A 20,017-nucleotide genomic window follows, 5' to 3' on the forward strand; every position below is an offset into this window, starting at 1 on the left:
ATCACAACTTTCAAGGATTTTTGATAGAGGGGATAGGATTGCTATGGGCCGATAGTAAGAGAAGTCGGTGGAAGGACCTCCTTTGTGTAGGGGTATGATGTGAGCAATTTTCCAGAGAGTGGGGAGACATTTTCTGATGATCTAACAATAAATGTAATGTTTTCTGGTGATATAGCAATGTGAGATCCATTGACATTGTAACATACTTGATGTTGTCTTAAAATTATTAAGTATATGACATGGATGATAGATTCTAATCCAGGCCTTTCTAATTAGAGTGAAGATAGCAAAATGCAACTTGTTCTATCCATTTGAATTAAAAACAAAATTGCAATTTAGAGAAATTAATAGTTTGTTCCCATTTTTCAAACAAGTCTTTAATTTTTAGCAGTCACAGATGGAAGTACTGTTTGGCTGGGTGTAGTTTTCCTTTGCCGGTTACAATGGGGAACCATTGTGTGTCTTTCCAAAAAAAGATGTATCAGGTATCATTCAGAAATACAGAAATATTAAGTGGTCGTATGGTAAACATTGCAAACAAAATCTGTGCTTTAACAGTATACATTTTGTAAACTGTAAACTATGCAGAAAGGGGGACAGAGTGCAGGCTAACAAGCCAGCTTTCACTACTACAGTGTATGACGAAATTCTATGAAAGAAGTCTGTTAAAAGATTATCATCACTATGTTGTCTGCTTAGTTGACAGCCATTGTTGCGTTCCTTAACCTGTGGTACAGTGAGCTGGAGTACAGGGTACTGCAGTCCTGTGCGGGAGGGACGTTGGGGATTTTGCAGTTTACTAAACACAGAGAAAATTATGCCTTTACAGTTTTTAATTAAACCAGTGCATATGGCAAAGTCTCTTTCAAGCACATTACTTTCCATGTTCTGAAATGCCATTGACAGAAAGTAGTCTAAGGCTGTCTAAAACCTGTATCCCTTAAACTGAACATTTATAATGTGGTAACTCATTTATTTTTAGAGGAGCTACATTAAGCCTAAACAAGTCGATGTTATGAAACTGTTGTTCTGTTCACTGATGATGTACAACACATTTTAATATCTTTGTTACAGTTCAATTGTGTTTATTAAAATTACTGCGGCAGTGCCAGAAAACTGCATGTTAGTAATACCACAGTAAGCATGAAAAGGCATCATTGTAGTAATGCTGTTTTAAAATTATAATTTGGAAATTATTCATACATTCTGTTTAGCAAATACCTACATAACTGGTACATTTCCCTTTATATAAGGGTTAGGAAAATTCAGTCAGTTTAACACACTTAGATCACATTTAACTGAAAAGAATAAAATCACAAGCATTTTATTGAATATTCAGTTCCCTGAACATGGTTAGAACTAAAAGTTCCAGAAACCTATGCATTCAAAACAAATCATCAGATAAAACGCATATTTAAATTTCCATAAAAATATACAATCTAAATATTGTAGGACTGTTGTCCGTTTATATATTTTCAGTGGTGATTCTGCCATATACCAGTGATGAGTGAACTCATCTCAACAGTTTCACCACTGAGTAATTGATTTTCTACTATTACTTTCACACACACACACACGCACACACACACACACACACACACACACACACACACACACACACACACACACACACACACACACCAAAATGTTGTACTTTTTACTTTTGACCATTAACTAGATCACATGATCTCACACATTCAACTCATAAGTCTCTCAGTCATGCAGACTTTCTATGCAATGTATCACTGCATGAACTGCACAGATATCACTTTTGTTTGTCATGTCCACAGAGCAGGTACATGCACACCATTTACCTTCAATTCAGGGAACTATGACTCAGTAAAATTTTTTGGTAACTATGATATCGTATAATGTTGTCAACTAATTCTGATTCAACTAGATCCAAGTCAGTGAATGATCTTGTCCCATTTATTTTGGACTTGCAGTTGCAGGTGTGTCAGAAAATAGCTGTAGCATCTCTAGCATTTCATTTGCTGGTTTCCCTGGACAGCCTACTGCTGAAGGCTTATCTGGGAAAGGAAAAATACGAGGTGCATTATCAGGCCTTCGTGGAGGTGGACCATCTCTACCCACTGATGGAGATTCATGATTGCCTGGTAAATGAGTTGGAGGAACATAACTAACTTCAGGTGGACAACAGTGATGATGACGATGATGATGATGAGGGTGCATGTGATGGTGGTGTCCATGTCCATGAGAGTGGTGATGTCCTTGGCCATGCTGATGCCTTCCATGGTTTCTGTCATGATGGTCATGACTACAGCCATGTTCGTGCTGCTCACCATGATTTTTTCCAGGTCCTTCCCCATGATCAGGTCCGTGTCCATGAGGATGGTCGTGATTATGCTCATGAGGGTGATGCTTATCACCATCATGCTGTCCATGTTTCCTGTGGCCATGGCCATGGCCATGATGATGTCCACATCCTTTCTGATGAGAATCCCTGTCATGCTGTTTGTGGTGATGTCCATCTTCTTTCCCATGATGATGCTCATGTCTTCCCTCATGGTGATGGTCTTTATCTTCTTTGTGGTCGTGATGTTCACGTAGGAATGGGCGACCGCATTCACATTCTGTATCTGGGTCTTCATCCTAATATGAATGATAAAAAAAGTGAAACAGGGTAATATTCAAAAGATGTTTACAGCTTTTGTAAGTTGTGACCACATGGAGATATACTCTTACAAATAATTTAAAAGAAAAAGAAAAATAGTGTTGAATTCACCTAGATGTTGCAGCTACTAATTAATTAACTAACTCATTCATTCAACTTTATTTGTTTCTCTGTTTGTCTGTTTGCATTTGGTAACTGAGATTGCCTAGCTGGAAGACCCATTTATTTATTTATTAGTTTGCTAACCAAGAAAGTGGACTAGTCAGTAGACACTTTTTAGTCACATGCCAGACTAAAATGCTATTACAAGCATAAAGAAAAGCTGCAACAAGTTAGGCATAATTTAAGCAGAGATAAATTGAAAGTAGTTACCTAAAAACATGCTTGCATAAATTCTTCTGGACAAAGTTGACTTGACATAGACAGGAGATATTTATATGTGATGACAAAATTAAATAAAATGTAAAAAGAAATTATACAGTGACTAGCCATTAATATTCAAAAACAAGCACGCTGTTGGCCAGCCCAACCAGCGTGCCCTTTGTAAATCCGAGAATATACTAATGGAAAAAGGTCCGGTCGCCCGGAGTTTTTCCTATTAGTATAGCTTTTTTTTTTACTTTTCTTTCTTTTTTTTTGCACAAAAAAAAAGAAAACGGAAGATCTGAAATGAATGATGGAGACGGTGCAGACAAAAATAAGAGGATAATGAGGTACTTTCTGCAAAACTAAAGAAACGTACCTGATTATCCTTTTATTTTGTCTGCCCCGGCTCTCCTGAATGTAAAAAGTCTCCCGATTTGTTTTTTATTTTCCATTAAAAAAAAAAAAAAAGCAACAGGATACCAGAAAAGTCCAGTAGGGCAGCATGGAGGCATTATACAAAGACATTATTTAAGAAAAGTAAATATTTTTTTTTAAATAATGTCATTGTATAATAACAATAACCGACACTGTGGTTGTGGTATATTGAAATTTAATGATGGTTGGCTTTATTTAATCACTTGGGCTTCGCCCGCATGATTAAACCATGCCAACCATGGGTAAATCTTCAATATACCATGCTGACGTTGTTGGTTGTTGCTTAAATAGTCTTTATATCAGCTGAAGTAAAAATGCTTATAAGAAATCTTTACAAGTGAGAAGGCAGAGTATGATTTTTGGTTAAGAAAGACTCAACTTATATAAGTATCCATTAAATGTTATCATTGAAGCAGGTACATTTGGAATGCTCAAGTAGGTCAGATTTTAGTTGATTACAAATTTGTGGCAAGTTACCTTTTTGTCGTAATTCCACTGGTAGAGTGTTTCAGCTTGATGGGACAAGATTAGGGAAAGAGTTTTTACTCACAGTTAGCTAATAAGGAGGTCTGTGTGGCAGGAGACCATTATGGTGTCTAATAGAGTATTCTGGGAAGTGGAATTGTAATGGAAGGATTACAGTACCAATTGGTCTGAAACAGGGATTTTACTGAAATCTTTAAGGCTTTCTTCTCCTGGGCAGATCTCAGTTTGTAGAGACATTTATTCTAGATGTTTCTAACATGGACAAGATATCAAGAGTCACCAAAAATATGCATTATTTGAGAATGCGTACTAGCCTTCCCATAGGATAAAGAACACCACTAGTTTCTCCAAGTTTGACCCTCCTTTGGTCCTGAGAAATAAAGTGTAGTAGACTTCTTTATATCTAAAACCTTTATTGATAGATGTCAAATTAGTGACTTTTAAAAAGTAAGAGTGTTTTTGAAAGTCACTGCTGCTGACAAATACACTCATCTGTCTATCAATAAGGTTTTTACATCTAAAGACATCTACATCACCTTGTGGCATACCTACCTGCATCTGGCTAAGTATTTGGATACTGTTTTACATTCTGGCATTATAGAAAAGCCTTTACAGTTGAAAATAAACTCCTATATATCCAGTTAGCTACCTAACTGGGTTGTGGACACAACCCCTTCAATCAGTAGAATTCATACTTTCCTCTAAGACTTGTCACTAATGGCATCTCTGAGGGTTCCATACTGGTATTATTAGCCTTTGGCATCTAGTTTTCTGATGTCAAGCTCAGCATTAGGAGTATCTAGCTCATAAGTATGTTTTCTGATGATTTCAAACAGAACTGTAGACAACATTATCCTTTATAAAGGGCTACCCTCTACAAACCCATATTATCAGGATGAAGAACTATAGGAAGCAAGAACACCCCTCCTACCAGATAAACAACACCCCCCCACAAACAGATGTTGTCCTTAAACACATGGGCAAATTCAAGGACAATGAACTCTTCTTTGACCCCCCGCCCCCATGTATTGACTTTCATTGGAAAATCCTTTTATTTAGCCCAGGTAGTTATTAAAAGCGTTTCCTCCAGGTCAGGAGAAGTTATTATCCATCTATACTCCATTATCAGGCTCAGACGAATATAATGCCCACTTTGTCATGTACATCTTCAGCCATAGAACCCAAATGAAAAAATCAATATTTCCTTCCTAATAACATTTCAGTTATTAGCTCCTTAAATTACACAGAGTTACTTAAGACCCATCTCTCTATTTTGACTCTCATAAATTTCTGTGTAGCAACCTCTGCCTGGCATACAGGACAGCAAGCAAGTTTGCTCTAATTCATCTCTTGTGTACTTGAAAAGCTGGTACCACACAAACAACTCTTCCAAAGGCACAAATCTATATCATAATACAAACAAAATCTGTTGGCAGGATCAATATTTCCCACAGAGAATGGGCAATAAGTAGTAGTTGGAACAGCAATGGTTAGGTCCAAAATGGTCTACTGGGCAAATTGCCTAGTATTGCCTTATGAACCTATGGTGGAATGAGTGCAACAGGTACATCTTGGCTTTGGATTTTCAGGCACTGAGTGTAAGGAATGCACTTGCCTAATAAAACCTGCGGAGTTTCTGATTAGGTCTGACTATAACATCAGCCACTTGTATTGAACTTGCACTGCTTAAACAAGATGAAGGCAAAGAGATTTACTGAGATAAATTCCTGTAGATATGATCATTATAAAGAGGTAATATTAAGAAAATTAACACTGAGTGAGAGTAAACAATATACCACTAAGACTCCCAACATTGACTTCTACTCAACAAAGTTACCTTAATCTTTTTTCAACTAGGGATAATCAGTTTTCCTGTCTTTTCTGTAAAATAAACTTTCTTAATACCAGCTGAATATTCTGTCTAACTCCCTCTATAGTTTTGCTTCATAGCTCCATTGCAGCACTTGACTCCTAATAAGATGGTGAGTTCACCTTTTTCACTGTCTAGTTCCCATCCTGGTATCATATTAATTGTAATTTTCTTTGCACTGACTTCCAGATTGCTATCCTTATTTCTATAATGACTCTGAATCGCACATAGTACTGTATATATGCTTAACACTGTACATAGTATTGTATGTATATTTGCATAACACTGTGTCATACAGCAATATAGACACCTTCAGGTTATGTCTCATTGTTATGTAACCCTTAATTATATTAATTTGTTCCATAGCCACTCACACTTATTTACATGACTGAGTTTAATATTACATGTTCTGGTTAAACCAACTTAGCTTAAATCATACTAAAAGTTAGAACTCATGAACTATTAATTCTAATAGAATCTAAGGTCATACATCATGAGAATTCCACTATACATCTCTTTATTTCACTTTGGATTTTTCACCTGTCTACTTTTTTCACAAGACATCCTTATACAGTCTGCCTTTCTTTAAACACCTCCTTCTCTCACCTGTAACACTCCTTGTCTCTAACCTAGTTTGTTTTCCTTTTTTCCTAAGTATGTCTTACTTATTGTTCCTGCTTTTTTTTCTGACTTTTTTTACTTTTCTCACCTCACCCCCCTTTTCTAATACCAGCCTACCAACCACAGCACAGCTAGTTTCAAAAGTTGATGTACTGTAATGAATACTCCTTTTATTTTTTTCCCTTGTAACTTACTATAATCACATCATCATTTCAGTGTTTTAAGATATTATCACAAAATGTCATCATATTGCATTGCTGTTTTAAAATCATACAGCAGTATATAATACATTTTTCTTTTACACTTTGTGCTATCTTTCATTGACTCTGTATTGTTTTATAACTCTTGACAAATGAAATAATTAATTGTAAATTGTATTTTTGCACTGGAACCTTTCCTCCAGGGCCTCTATCCTGTAAACACAAATAAATAAATAATATTGTGGGATGATCACTGCTATGTATTTCAGATTTGTTAACCAATATCAAAATTTAGTTCATAAGGATAGATTCAGTTTCGTATAAAATAATTACGTGTATGTGCTTCAAAATGGTTCCAACTGTTACTTTTGGGACTAATTATATCAGTGAAATTCATGATCACTAGGTATTGTACTGACAATGTACTTGAGAAAAAAATACCATGGAAACTGAAGTATGCAAAAGCTATAGTAAATGGATGGATAAAAGTTGCAAATCACAGCACAGGCTCATTTTATGTCAGAAAAAAAAAATGTTCCAAGTCACACCAAAACTACTCTTCTGAAAAAGCAAACAGACCAACATTCTTCCCCATGTCTGATATGCCTGAAAGCTTTTCCACAGTAAGAAAGCATGACATGGAGGTGACCATGCTGATTGTTTACAGGACCATGTTTACTCGCTGCTGAACGCATAACAATAGATACTCTCAATATTTGAAAAGTAGCAAATATAATACCAGTTTTATTAATCTTTTGATTACCAGGAATGTCCACTGGGTTTGAGGCCTATTTTTAATGTAGGGTTGGGAAGAATAGCTCCCAAAGATACGAAGGTTCATCACAGTTGCATGAAATTTTAAAGCTGCATATACTTAAACGCTAAAGAAAAGAAACAGGATAGAAACTGTCTGCCAGAAGATTATAACAACATTACAGCAGTTTAAAGACATCAGCAGATTAAGAATAAACTTACAAGAGTCAGTGGTTAAGCAGAGACTTTTGTCAAAGATCAATAAAATGAATGTGCATATCATTAATCAAATGTATGGAAGAGATGCTGTTCCAGGAACTCTTCTTCAGTAAGGTGTTGTGAAATTGCAATTTTCCCATCTTATAAAAGTGATACAGACTTGGCTTTTCTCAAAAAATGAAGTACTTGCCCTTTTTCTTCTGTCTGGTTATCTTAGCATTGGTGTTGGGGTGTGGGGGGCTTACATCTTTCAAAACAGAAGTTTTTCAGCATTTTGTAACTCTTAATCCTCTGATTGCCAATTTGCACATTCATACAAAAATATTGTTTAGCCGGTCCCATACCCAGATGGTCCAAATGGGTTCCTGTTGTACGTCTTGGGACCTCAACTGTGATCTTCAAAATAATGACACTAACACTATGAAAAAGATATTCTGTCTCTCTCTCTGTATATATATATATATATATATATATATATATATATATATATATATATATATATATATATACTTAGACACACACACACACACACACTATGTATATATATATATATATATATATATATATATATATATATATATATATATATATATCATATATATAATGCATAATATATGTATCTATCTATCTAAAGATATATATATATATATATCTGTGTGTGTGTGTCTGTGTGTGTGTATATATATATATATATATATATATATATATATATATATATATATATATATATATATATATATATATATATGTACACATATACACTAAGTCTGACATTGTGGTATCTCTGACTGTCCAAATAGCATTTAACACTTAAAAGATTTGACAGAGGCCTTACTTTAAATAATTTGAGATTGACTGTACTTTCTTTGGCAACTGCACTTATTACAACCACTTGTATTGTTAAGTGTTAAATGCCATTTGGCCAGCTCCCTGTCAGAACTGCTAACAGCTGTAATTGCAAGTGTTTCAGCTATGAAAAATAATGTAAGCTTGGCAAGCAAATACCATAATGTTGAAAATGGGTCAGATGATATTAGAGGTTTTTGCAGGGGTCTTCATCAGCATGTACCACCTAATGTGGAGACTACATATCCACACTACTTATATAAACAGATCACTGTACCTCAAAGTAAGAGTATCACTCAAAGATACCACAGAGAGGGATTCAGTTATGAGTCTTACCCTTTTGATATGGAACCCAGCTGAAATGTTATCCTTAGGGGATTGAGTATAATCTAGCAATACATTCATTTGGTACTTTTGCTCATGTAAGTGAAAAAAGGCAGAGTAGTTATGAAGCTAACACTTTTTAAATTGCTAACATCTGCATTGTTCCTTTTAATAGTAAATACAAGTTTCTGAGTGGAGTTAGTGGACAGCTGTGGTCATATTTGTTGCTTTTACTAACCATGTTTCAGCTAAGGATATTTTTGAATGTATGGTTTGTACTTGTGTTTGGTCATTTACAAAGCTTTACAGACTCATTTGTAAATCCAGAACTGGGCCAGGATTTGCCTCTGCTCTACTGTATGGCTTGTTGCAATCATGCAAACTTGTTTATTAATTTAGTTATGGTTTCATTTGGGTGTGCTATTGGAAAAGTCTGCCCAACAGAAAGGAATTTAGTGACAAGTATGTATGACAGTACAGGTATGTGAGAGGCTTGTAATACTAGATGTGCAGATCATTAGATGTGTGCCACTGCATTGTTCTTCAACAGGGATTTTGCCATGCATCTTATAATCTTATATATATATATATATATATATATATATATATATATATATATATATATATATATATATGTGTGTGTGTGTGTGTGTGTGTGTGTGTGTATTTGTGTGTGTCTATCGTGGAGTGCTTACCTCCTTCAAAGCAAAAGTTTTTCAGCACTATGTAACTCATAATCCTGTGATTGCCAACTTGCACATTCATACAATACTTTCATTTGGCACTTTTGCTCATGTAAGGAAAACAAGGCAGACTTGTTAACATGCTAGCAATTTTTCCTTTTCTTAATGCTAGGATCTGCATTGTTCCTTTTAATAGTAAATGTAACACATTTCTGAGTGGAGTCAGTGGACTAACTAGGCCTTAGTCTTTTAGGGCTATGGTCACTATTGCTGTGTTAATTAACCATGTATGTGTGTGCTCTGTTTTTGTTTTTTTTTTTTTTGCTGGTTTTATTATTGAGAATTGATTCAAGTATGCTGCCATATTATTTGCTATGACACTGTTATCAAAAGCTTCCTGTTTCCATTTCACTTCTAGATGTTGATTATTGCTGAGAATGGATGCACACACATGCAGTTTTGTCTGATTTTTATTTATTAGCAATAGTTTCTAGAGTGAGCTGATATGTTTTATTATTATGTTTTATTATTGCATTTATTAATACAAGTGAGATTTTTTTATTTATGCAGCAAGGCTTAACTAATTTTGGAATGTGTCTTTGCTTGAATTCAAACATTTTAACATAAAATGCTGATTGTAGCCACATTCCATGGTGGAAGGGCCGATTGGATTAAAGTTGGCTGTTCAAAGAATAGTCCACCGAAAGCAAAAAACTGCAAAGCCAATCCACTGAACCTGCAGTGTGGCAACAAGGTAATCTGTATAGTCTGTGTTTCCTCTACACACATGTGTGTGATGTCTATGGCAGCAGGACCAACAAGATATATATATATATATATATATATATATATATATATATATATATATATATATATATATATATATATATCAGGAAAACAAGAAACAGGTATCCTGTAGAATTTTTTTTAGCACCACTAAGGAAAGGAAAGCCCTGAGTTTTGCATTTCATAAATATGATTTACCACTCTCATCTTCAAGAAACAAGAAAGTCCACTGTCCCAAGACTGACTCGTGGAATTCTGCCTGAATACAGGCCAATAGAAGGAATATAGTTTCAGGTAAGTTAATGGTTTGGCGATTTACTGCCATGACACACAGCTGTACTTTCTCAGATGTACAGTATTGCAAGCTTGATGAAATCGGAAAAGCAAGGTGCTTCCCTTGAGGAATATGGTGCAGTTATATAATACCATAATCCATGCAAAGTAAAGATCACGGAATACATAAATACTTCTATCATTAATGTACCATAACAGGTCCCATCTCCCCAAGTTCCTTCTCATTGTTACATTGGCTCTGAAATGTAAAATCTAACAGCATTTTAAAATATCCATGTTATTACTTTTAGAGGAAGAATAAATAAACTTGACATGGAATAATCATTCACGAGAAACATTTTTCACATTTCCAGCAGATTGAACCACTGCTATATATGTACTTAAATACTTTGTGATGTCAAAAAGCAGGTTGTTCAGAATGAATGGTAATTAGACTTGTAGCAACCATGAACAATGAACGGGTCATGTTCACCTTCTTATACTTTTCTAAAGGCTGACATACTGCAGTAAACATAGTGGTTATTTTAATACCTTTAGTTCCAGCAGGAGAATGCTGTACTTCAAGTACATGTTCAGATTAAATAAATGTGTGTGATACTTTTGGCAGCAGGGCCAACAAGATATATACAGCAGGAAAACAAGAAACAGATACCCTATAGAATTGTTTTTCGAATAACATTACCAGAAATGTGTGTATGAGTGCGCATGAATGAATGTACGTGTGTGTGTGTGTGTGTGTGTGTGTGTGTGTGTGTGTGTGTGTGTGTGTGTGTGTGTGTGTGTTTGTGCATCTATGATGTCTACAACTGTACCAGAAGGCATGTATTAATTTATACCAGCTAAACTAATAGGCACTAATTGCAGACTTTGATATACACAGTTCATTACTAACAAAACATACTGAATACAAGAAGTCTTAACTTCAGGATAGTAGGTTTGGGGTTGAGGCCCTCAGCATCAACAATAGTGATGTCCACAGTTCTACTGCTGATACTGTGAGTATGTGGAGTTTCTATGACTGGTGATTGGGGTTAACCATTCAGGGTCAGTCTTGGCTTCAGCTTTGTCAGGGTTGTTGTCAATCTTGGCTGGGTCAGCATTTGGTCCCTCAGTCTTGGACTCAACAATCTCAACATCCCTATTATTTGGGGTAGTCAGGTCTTCTTGTGTTCTGTGCTGATCCTTTTGGTATTAGCTGTAGCTCAAGAAAATGGGGTTGGTGCCTTCAGCCTTAAGTGTATCATCAGCTTCAGCTTCATCAACAATGTAGACAGGTGTTCTTCATATAGATTACTGCTACAGTAATCATCACTGAAGAGATCCCTACCACAGGCAGAAGCCTGACATTTGGATGGAATTCTAGAGGTTTGCACCCTTGTCCTCCAGCTGCTTTGACTCCATCCCCCCAGCAGTGACTGCAGAGTTCTAGTATAACAGTGGCATCATTCTGTAAAATTTTTGCTCTTTCTCATTGCAGGTCATGCGTGTTGTTGTATGCATTTAACAGTCTTCAGTCCAGTTGTTTCATCTAAACATGCTTTGAGTCGAGAAAATAGGCACTCTGTATGCCTACAATTAGTAAATGAGTCAACCAGACCTAATCTTAAAACAAATCGCCATTCATTCCTAGACCTCATTACAACCTCTCTTCCTTCCAACATCTCCTCTGTCTCCACTTACCCACAAAATGTCAATGTCCACTGCTCTATATTTCACATTCAAAACCTGAAAATCAAGCACACCCCCAAAGTTGGACTCCTCCATACCCAAGCCTCCCCAGAAACTTTCCGAAATTGCAAGCCTAACTCTCTTCCATGGATTGGTCACTCATACTTTGCCTGACTGACCCCAGTATCACTTCTAATTAATTTTCTCAAAGTCTCCTAACTCAGAAAAGTCACTTCCTTATAGTTTCCAGACTACTTAAACATACCAACACTGAAGGGCTCACTGAGGAATTAAAAACCTTAATGGTTAAGTCCGAGATAAACTCTTTGAAAATTGGAAAAAAGATCCCTGAACCAGAAACAGAGAACATTACAATTTACAGAATATCACTTAGCAAGCAATCCAGAGGCACAAAACCAGATGCATCATATCTAAACAAATTCCTATACTCTCACTAAAATAACTGCCATGAAAATTACTCCATTACTTGAACAAATCCCACCTGTCTTTCCCTATGTACCACAAAAATTGCTCCTTTGGTTTAATTATCACCGTAGAGACTACATTGTCACCCCAACATATGTTTAACCTTAGTCTCACAACTAATACCATGCCCATAATCTGGAAGTCAGCCTTCATCAGATCTTTTCCTAAAGATCCAAAACCCTTGTCTTCCAGCTGCTGTCAGCCCACCTCTATTCACCCTCAGCAAAATACAAGAAAAACTAATTTGTAACCAATTTACCTCATATCTGGACAAATATCCTTTGCCCTCCAACAAGCAGCATGGCTTCTTGGCAGGAAAAAGTACACTGACTGTACTCTGGACTTTAACTGATGACATGCTAACTGGCATGGATAAAAGAAACCTTACTGGAGCCATTTTCATTTACCTGACCCAAGCCTTTGACATAGTGGAGCACTCAATAATACCTTACCTTATAGTAGCTTACTTACTATTCTTTGGCATCGGCAATGAAGCTGCATTGTTTTTCAAAGTCTTCCTGATCCTTTACCTTTAAGAATGACTCCTTACACTCATTAAGGTGCATTGCAGGGATCAATACTTGCCCTGATACAAATTTTCACTTGATCTACCCCAGTTACAACTTATCTTGTATGCCAATGAGATGGTTATCTACAGATCAAACTCAGCACATCCGTGATCCAAACCCAACTAGAAACCATCCTTCTAGAATAAATCACTGGCTCACCTCCAAAGAAGCTTCTCCTTAACCCCTAAGACTTTTCAACATTCCCATTTCCCTCAAGATTTTTGACCAGCACAACAACCAACCTTAACACCACCAATTAATTTAAATACCTAGGTGTCTGAGTCAACTAATCTCGTAATTTTCAGAAGCATAGTCACAATCTTAGAATTAAAATCAGCTACTTCCTTTCCTGAGCTCAGAAAATATCTAAGTTCTTTTCATCACCAGCTAGAGCAGCCATTAAGAAAGGTGTCCTGCTATCACAGCTTGAGTATGGCTTACCCTTGTTTGCCACTTCCTCTAACAAAAACACTACAGACCTTAACTAATAAAATATGCTGCTTAATCAACAATTCCCTTGTCTTGAACACCATTGCCTTACTTTGTTTAAGGCAAACTGCCTTCCAGTACAAACCATATCCAACCTACATCTGAGCCCCCAATTAATCAAATTACTCCACCAAGATACAATTTCTCTATTTGCAGTGAAACTAATCACTACCACCTCAACCTACGACCTTAAAAGCCAGAGTACAGTAGGTCCTACTCTCCAACCCCCATCTACTAAACTATGTATTTCTGACAATAGTTTTTCTGTACTCACTCCCAAACTGTGTTAGTCCCTTCATCATTATCTCACACTGAACATACTAACTACACCAAGTTCAGGTACCAGCTCTGCTCTTCGAGGCAATATAAATGCAAATGACAAATTGCATGGCATATCACTTAATTAACACTACTCTGCATTAGGGTAATCTTCTCACATACTCCATTTACACAGCTGCTGTGTTGGTTACAATATGTTTCTTTCTCCTGTAACTATGCACATAGTTTCTCTTTATCCTATCTTGCTGTTAGCTTACAACTTATACAGTTCTCATTCTCTGAGTGTCCATTACTTATATCTTGCTTTGTCCTCTAAACACCTTGTATTGTCCTTTGCAATTTCTAATGCTAAATCTGCTCACTCTTTTCTTGCTTCTCTTCTGATTCCACTTTCCCACTAGTAGAACACGCACATCAACATGATGTAAGGTATGTGCAAAGTATTTCTCTTTTTATGTGACTAATTTATGTTTATTTGTGTTCCACTGTTAGTTATAATTATTACATTTTTCTTGCTACCATTTTGAATACAATCAAGATGGCCAAACTGTGATCAGTGCTCCACCCCAGTAACCAAAATATGAATACAATAAATTTAAAAAAGTTAGTTTTAAATACACAGTTTCTCTGGCATGATCTGAAAGAAATACCTGCTTATGACTCAGGAGTTGTTCAAAACTCCAGCTTCAGAACATCTTTTCCTAAAGATCCAAAACCCTTGTCCTCTAGCTGCTGTCAGCCCATCTCCATTCATCCTCAGCAAAATACAAGAAAAACTAATTTGTAACCAATTTACCTCATATCTGGAAAAATATCCTTTGCCCTCCAACAAGCTGCATGGCATCTTGGCAGGAAAAAGTACACTGACTGTACTCTGGACTTTAACTGATGGCATGCTAACTGGCATGGATAAAAGAAACCTTACTGGAGCCATTTTCATTTACCTGACCCAAGCCTTTGACATAGCTATGAATACAATAAATTTAAAAAAGTTGGTTTTAAATACACAGTTTCTCTGGCATGATCTGAAAGAAATGCCTGTTTATGACTCAGGAGGTGTAGTTCAAAACTTCAGCTTCAGAACATGTTTAACCAAAAAATTAATTAGTCTGCATTTTCATTCTGATAACATAAAGGCAACTTTCCTCACCTGACATGCAGTGTCAGTGTGCCAAAAAGTAGCAGATTCTCTTTTGATGCTGATAAATTCATAAAACCTGTGTTTGTTCTGCACATCATGGGCTTGGATTCATGTTACAGTACTGATACTATTGTGTACCTGAGATATTGGAAGGAGGTGTAATTGCCCAAGTTAATGGCAGCTTAGGTTACTGTTAAGGATCTCATGTTACTTACTGCTAAATAACAGCACTTTTATTCAGACATTACTCAAACAATTATTTCAGTAACTAAATTAAAATATCAGCATTCGTCCAAGACAATAAATACATACATAAATTAAAACTTTGAGTAAAATAAAATATTGTACATAATCCTTTGCTTTTCTCAATTCACTAATAGTCCTAAAACACATTTTCTTTTTCTGTCTCAGATTTTGAACCATTTCCTGTTTCATTTCTTCTTGTATAACAATATGTTGTATCTTTCTATCCAACTATATCATATTGCGCACGTCTTTCTATATTTTTCTCATTCTGTTTTCCAGTCTGTACTTAATTAGATTTAATGAAACATCAAACAATTCCTCAGTTTGTAATACTTTTTTCCAAATCTGCCTTGGACATAAAATAAATGTTGAATAGTTGTTTCTATAGTCGCATTATACATGCCTCATGCAATTTAGTTCATTATAGCCATGATTCCTGTACAGGCATGTGTTGATCTGAATGACTTTCCTTATCAATTGTAATTCTTTCTGTTACTAGATTTCTTATTTCCATATTTAACACATTCCAAGCATTTTTAAATAAAATTTATCCATGTTTTTATCATCCTGTTTTTAACTATCTCTCTGTTGTTCCTAAATGAAATATTCTATTTCTTTATTTTTATCCATATATTTTTCACATCACTGCTTTCCCAGCTTGCACTGTTTCTTTTATTGTTAATCTAGTTGTCCAATATTTTCTGATACTTAATCTTTAAGCATTTTTCTAGCTTCTTATTACCATCTTTCACCATCATTCCAATAACTACTATCCACGCAGGATAAATGCACTATCAGGTATAACATATTATCTTCCCAAACATGATGTCTTTTTCTAATGATCTTTCTTTTTGCTTGATATATCTAAGTATGAAAGACAAATTCTTATTATCTGAGCTTCCAGTGAGTATTTATTTTTTCTCCTTTAGTACTGACTGATTTGTTTATTATGCAGTCCATAGTATGCATACTATGTTTTAACACCACTGCCATCATTTAAGAGCATCAGTTTTCTTTCCATTATTTTTTTCACTGTTCACCTTTCGCATCTGTAGGAGGATTTTGAAAATGCCGTGGCTTGGACAAGTTGAATCTTCATACACACACAGATACATCTCTGAACGTCTTCATGACTATTCTGCCAAGCATGATTCATAAGTGGATTTGTTGAGTGCTTGTCATATCATTATGGATTTTTGATACAAGCAGACTGAATCTATTTGTTGTTTCTATTTTTTTCTCTATCTCGATAGTCAGCAGGGTCTATGCCTTCATGTTAATGTGTAAACCCACATTAAGACATTGTCACATAATCCTAATAGGCAGATATTTCTGATTATCTTCAACGTCAGACAGTAATGTGATATCATCTGCATAATGAAAGATTTTTTAGAATTCTTCATCTAATTTTCACACAATTCTTTTCATACAGTCCTGCTTCCCTGATTATTTGCTTTGCATGTGAACTAAATAAATACGGAGAAAGTCTGTGTCCTTGTAGTATACCTTTACATAGGGTAAACCATTGTTTCTTCATGTTGGGTATGAAGTGCTGCTTTTTGATATATGTATGGCTTGCACAAGTATACAGAGCTTGCACAAGCGACTAAGCAAGTATCTTGGTATACCTAAACATCTCAGTGTGGGCCACAGCTTTCTACAATTTATACAGTCAAAGGTCGTTTTAAAGTCAATGATGCACATATAAATACCTTTTTTATGTATTCGTTTGACTTTTCAAAGACCTATCTCACATCAGGAATAATATATATTGTTCCTTGATGTCTTCTAAATCCTGATTGCATTGCTGGAGACTCTTGTTCCAAGTTTAGTTGTAATCTGCACTGCATAATCTTGCAAAGAATTTTGCTAGCATGTGGGATCAGTGCAGTTGTGCTACAGGACTGGTATAAGCACACAACTGCACAGATTTTAATGTCAGACTAATCACTTCAATGATCTCTTGTTCTGTATGTTTTAAAAACATATTTTTATTATATATACATCTGTAGTTCATTTTACTCAATTCATAAGTATATTGCCATCTTTTTTATTCCATATTTTTTTTTAGTTTTGTTATCACATTCCTTCTTAAATCAGAAAGAGGATAGAAATGTCTCTAATTTCTCAGCTAAATGTCCAAGCACATATGTATATATCCTACCTGGAAGTGTCTGCCTTGAAAATCAACCACAGGTCCAGTAGGTCTAACCTGATCAACAAAATTTTTTTTTTTAATTTCTTGTGCTCTGTTTTGCTGCCTTTGTACATTTTAGTCGAAGAGCTTTATGTGGCTATGTATTGTCATATATCAATAAGTGACATAATTTGCTATGTTATATTTTAGGTGTCAGAGATGTGCTGATAATGTTGAAAACCTTTTTGATTTTTAGTACACTCCTATTAGCATTCTGATAGACAGTAAGTAAGTAAATGCCAATTCTGTAAATTCATACATTGACTACATTTACAGAAATGATAAGACAATATACAGTTACAAAACAAATGATTTATTTATTTATTTATTTATGTATTTATCTTTTGTTCACTGGGTTAGACATCAAGACAGAAACCAAATGATGTCATTATATATGAGTGGATCTGCGTTATGCTTCAGTGTAATTTGATATCTGCTCCATCAGTGAAAGAGAAAATAGAGCAATAACTATCTGCTTAAAGAAATGGATACTACAAAAATTTCCTGTAAGCATTTCATTTAGTGCTATGTTCTGGTTGCAGACTAACTCAGATGCAGAAAACAGAGATAAGGCTGAGAGATCTTTCAGAAGGCATACTATACCTCAGGTTCAAACATCTCGCATGACACGTCAACAAAAACAGTATCTCTACCATGTGTCACTGAACCAGTGCAAAACCCAAGCTCCTACACAGAAGAAAAAAAAAACATGCATTAGAGTAGATTCATAGGCTCATTCATCTGTAATACTCATCTAGAACTGATTTTTATGGCTACTATGTAAAACTAAACTCAGTGAACCTAGAAAGACCTTATTTGATCTGTTACAAAAAGTAATACAGCAGTAATTATGCATTTTGCTTTATTTACTTTAAGCTAGCTTTATGTGTAAGTTTAATGTTATTCTGTATACTGTCACTACAAAAATACATCTATATATATTTTGCCATCCTGTTCAAATTGCATGACACAAGAATTCTAAAACCAAAATAGCACTGTAGTTTTAAAGAGAGAGAGAGAGAGAGAGAGAGAGAGAGAGAGAGAGAGAGAGAGAGAGAGAGGGAGAGAGAATGTGTCCAGTTAAACATGACTTGAATAAATCTACATATCACGTAGTTTGTTTGGACCTCAGGCGTCATTCTAAAGGATTAGTAGTTTCAGAGCCAGTGTTGTTACATGAAATGAATGTTGTTATAACAAACAGAATTCAGTAATATTATGTTTGTGTTTCACAGAGTAAGCTGTACAGTAATGCTATAAGAAGAGGTCAAAGGGCTGAGAACATCTTGAAGTTTACTTCACAAGTCATTCCATGGACTGATTAAATGCTAAACTTATGAAGATTCAAATCAATGTGCAATACAGTTAATAACAACTCCCTATCAGAAGTGTGAAACTTGTGCTACAAAGTCCCAAAAATGCAACAACTACAAATGTAGCTACCAAGGCAATACAATAAATTTTAGAGCTCATTATAACCCCACTGAACATATTTATTTATTTATTTACATTTGTTGACCGGGAGTGTACTTTCAGCAGAGGCCTGGGGACTCCAACTAAATCATTTTTTTATGGAAGGGGTGAAGCCCCCTTGCACCTCCTAATGTTGGGGGTAGCTGTGGCTGGTACCTCTCTGCCACTTATTCATGCTAACTTTGAGACTGCTCTACCTTAGGGTAAAGGGAATATTCTGAGATAGCACAACCTTTGACATAGTGCTTTCCACATTTGCATTTTCAAAGAGTGTAGTTGTGATTCTTAGTCAAGAACCAACCTGTTACATTATTCTCTGCAATATTCAATGCATGCAACCTATTAGAGAACAAAATGGTCAAAATACACCTAAAAAACTGTCAGTGAAGATGACCCTGTCAAAAGGCAGATCCCATAAAAAGAAAAAGACAAACCACCAAATAGGATAATATCCTTGATACTGACTCTCTTAGCTTAGCATATATGTTCTTTGTTTGTGTTTTTTCTGTTTACTGTACTGCTTATCTATCTTTCTATCTTTCTATCTTCAGAATATTTCTATACCTTTTTTTTTACTTTCTGACTTTTGCTCTATTGACATACTTTTTGTAGTGTTAGTTTTTTTAGTTTTGCTATATAAGTCTGGTACTCTACTTTTGTATTATTTTTATTTTGGTTTTTTTTGTAAATGTATGCGTGTATTTTGTATTTTTCTCCCCGGGCCTCTACTGAAAACGGATATATGTCCAGTAAGACTAGCCCGGTCAACAAATGTAAAATAAATAAATAAATAAAAATAAAAATGAAATGCTCTTTTATGTGTACAGTGTACAGTGCATCCTCTATTTAATTGCACTTGTTATCCACTCACAGCACATCACCGAATTACTCTTGTATCCCTCTCTCTCCCTCCCTTTTCTCCCTCGTTCTCCTTATAACATAGTTTCCTTT

The 20,017-nt window shown here is 35.4% G+C and overlaps 1 protein-coding gene across 1 annotated transcript in view; it reads right to left on the reverse strand.

Annotated features, from left to right (window-relative positions):
• Window positions 1-1,068: 1,068 nt before the first annotated feature.
• LOC122801169 (fetuin-B-like) overlaps window positions 1,069-20,017 on the reverse strand; it is a 150,441-nt gene continuing 131,492 nt past the window's right edge. The window contains exons 6-7 of the mRNA XM_044070732.1: window positions 18,197-18,280; window positions 1,069-2,613 (exon numbers count right to left, since the gene is read on the reverse strand). Of these exons, the coding sequence (XP_043926667.1) occupies window positions 1,930-2,613; window positions 18,197-18,280 (768 nt within the window). The 3' untranslated portion in view covers window positions 1,069-1,929. The remainder of the gene's footprint in view (window positions 2,614-18,196; window positions 18,281-20,017) is intronic.

This window comes from Protopterus annectens, chromosome 4.part1 (genome assembly GCF_019279795.1).
Source record: "Protopterus annectens isolate FY-2018-M chromosome 4.part1, PAN1.0, whole genome shotgun sequence".
NCBI classification, from domain to species: Eukaryota; Metazoa; Chordata; order Ceratodontiformes; family Protopteridae; genus Protopterus; species Protopterus annectens.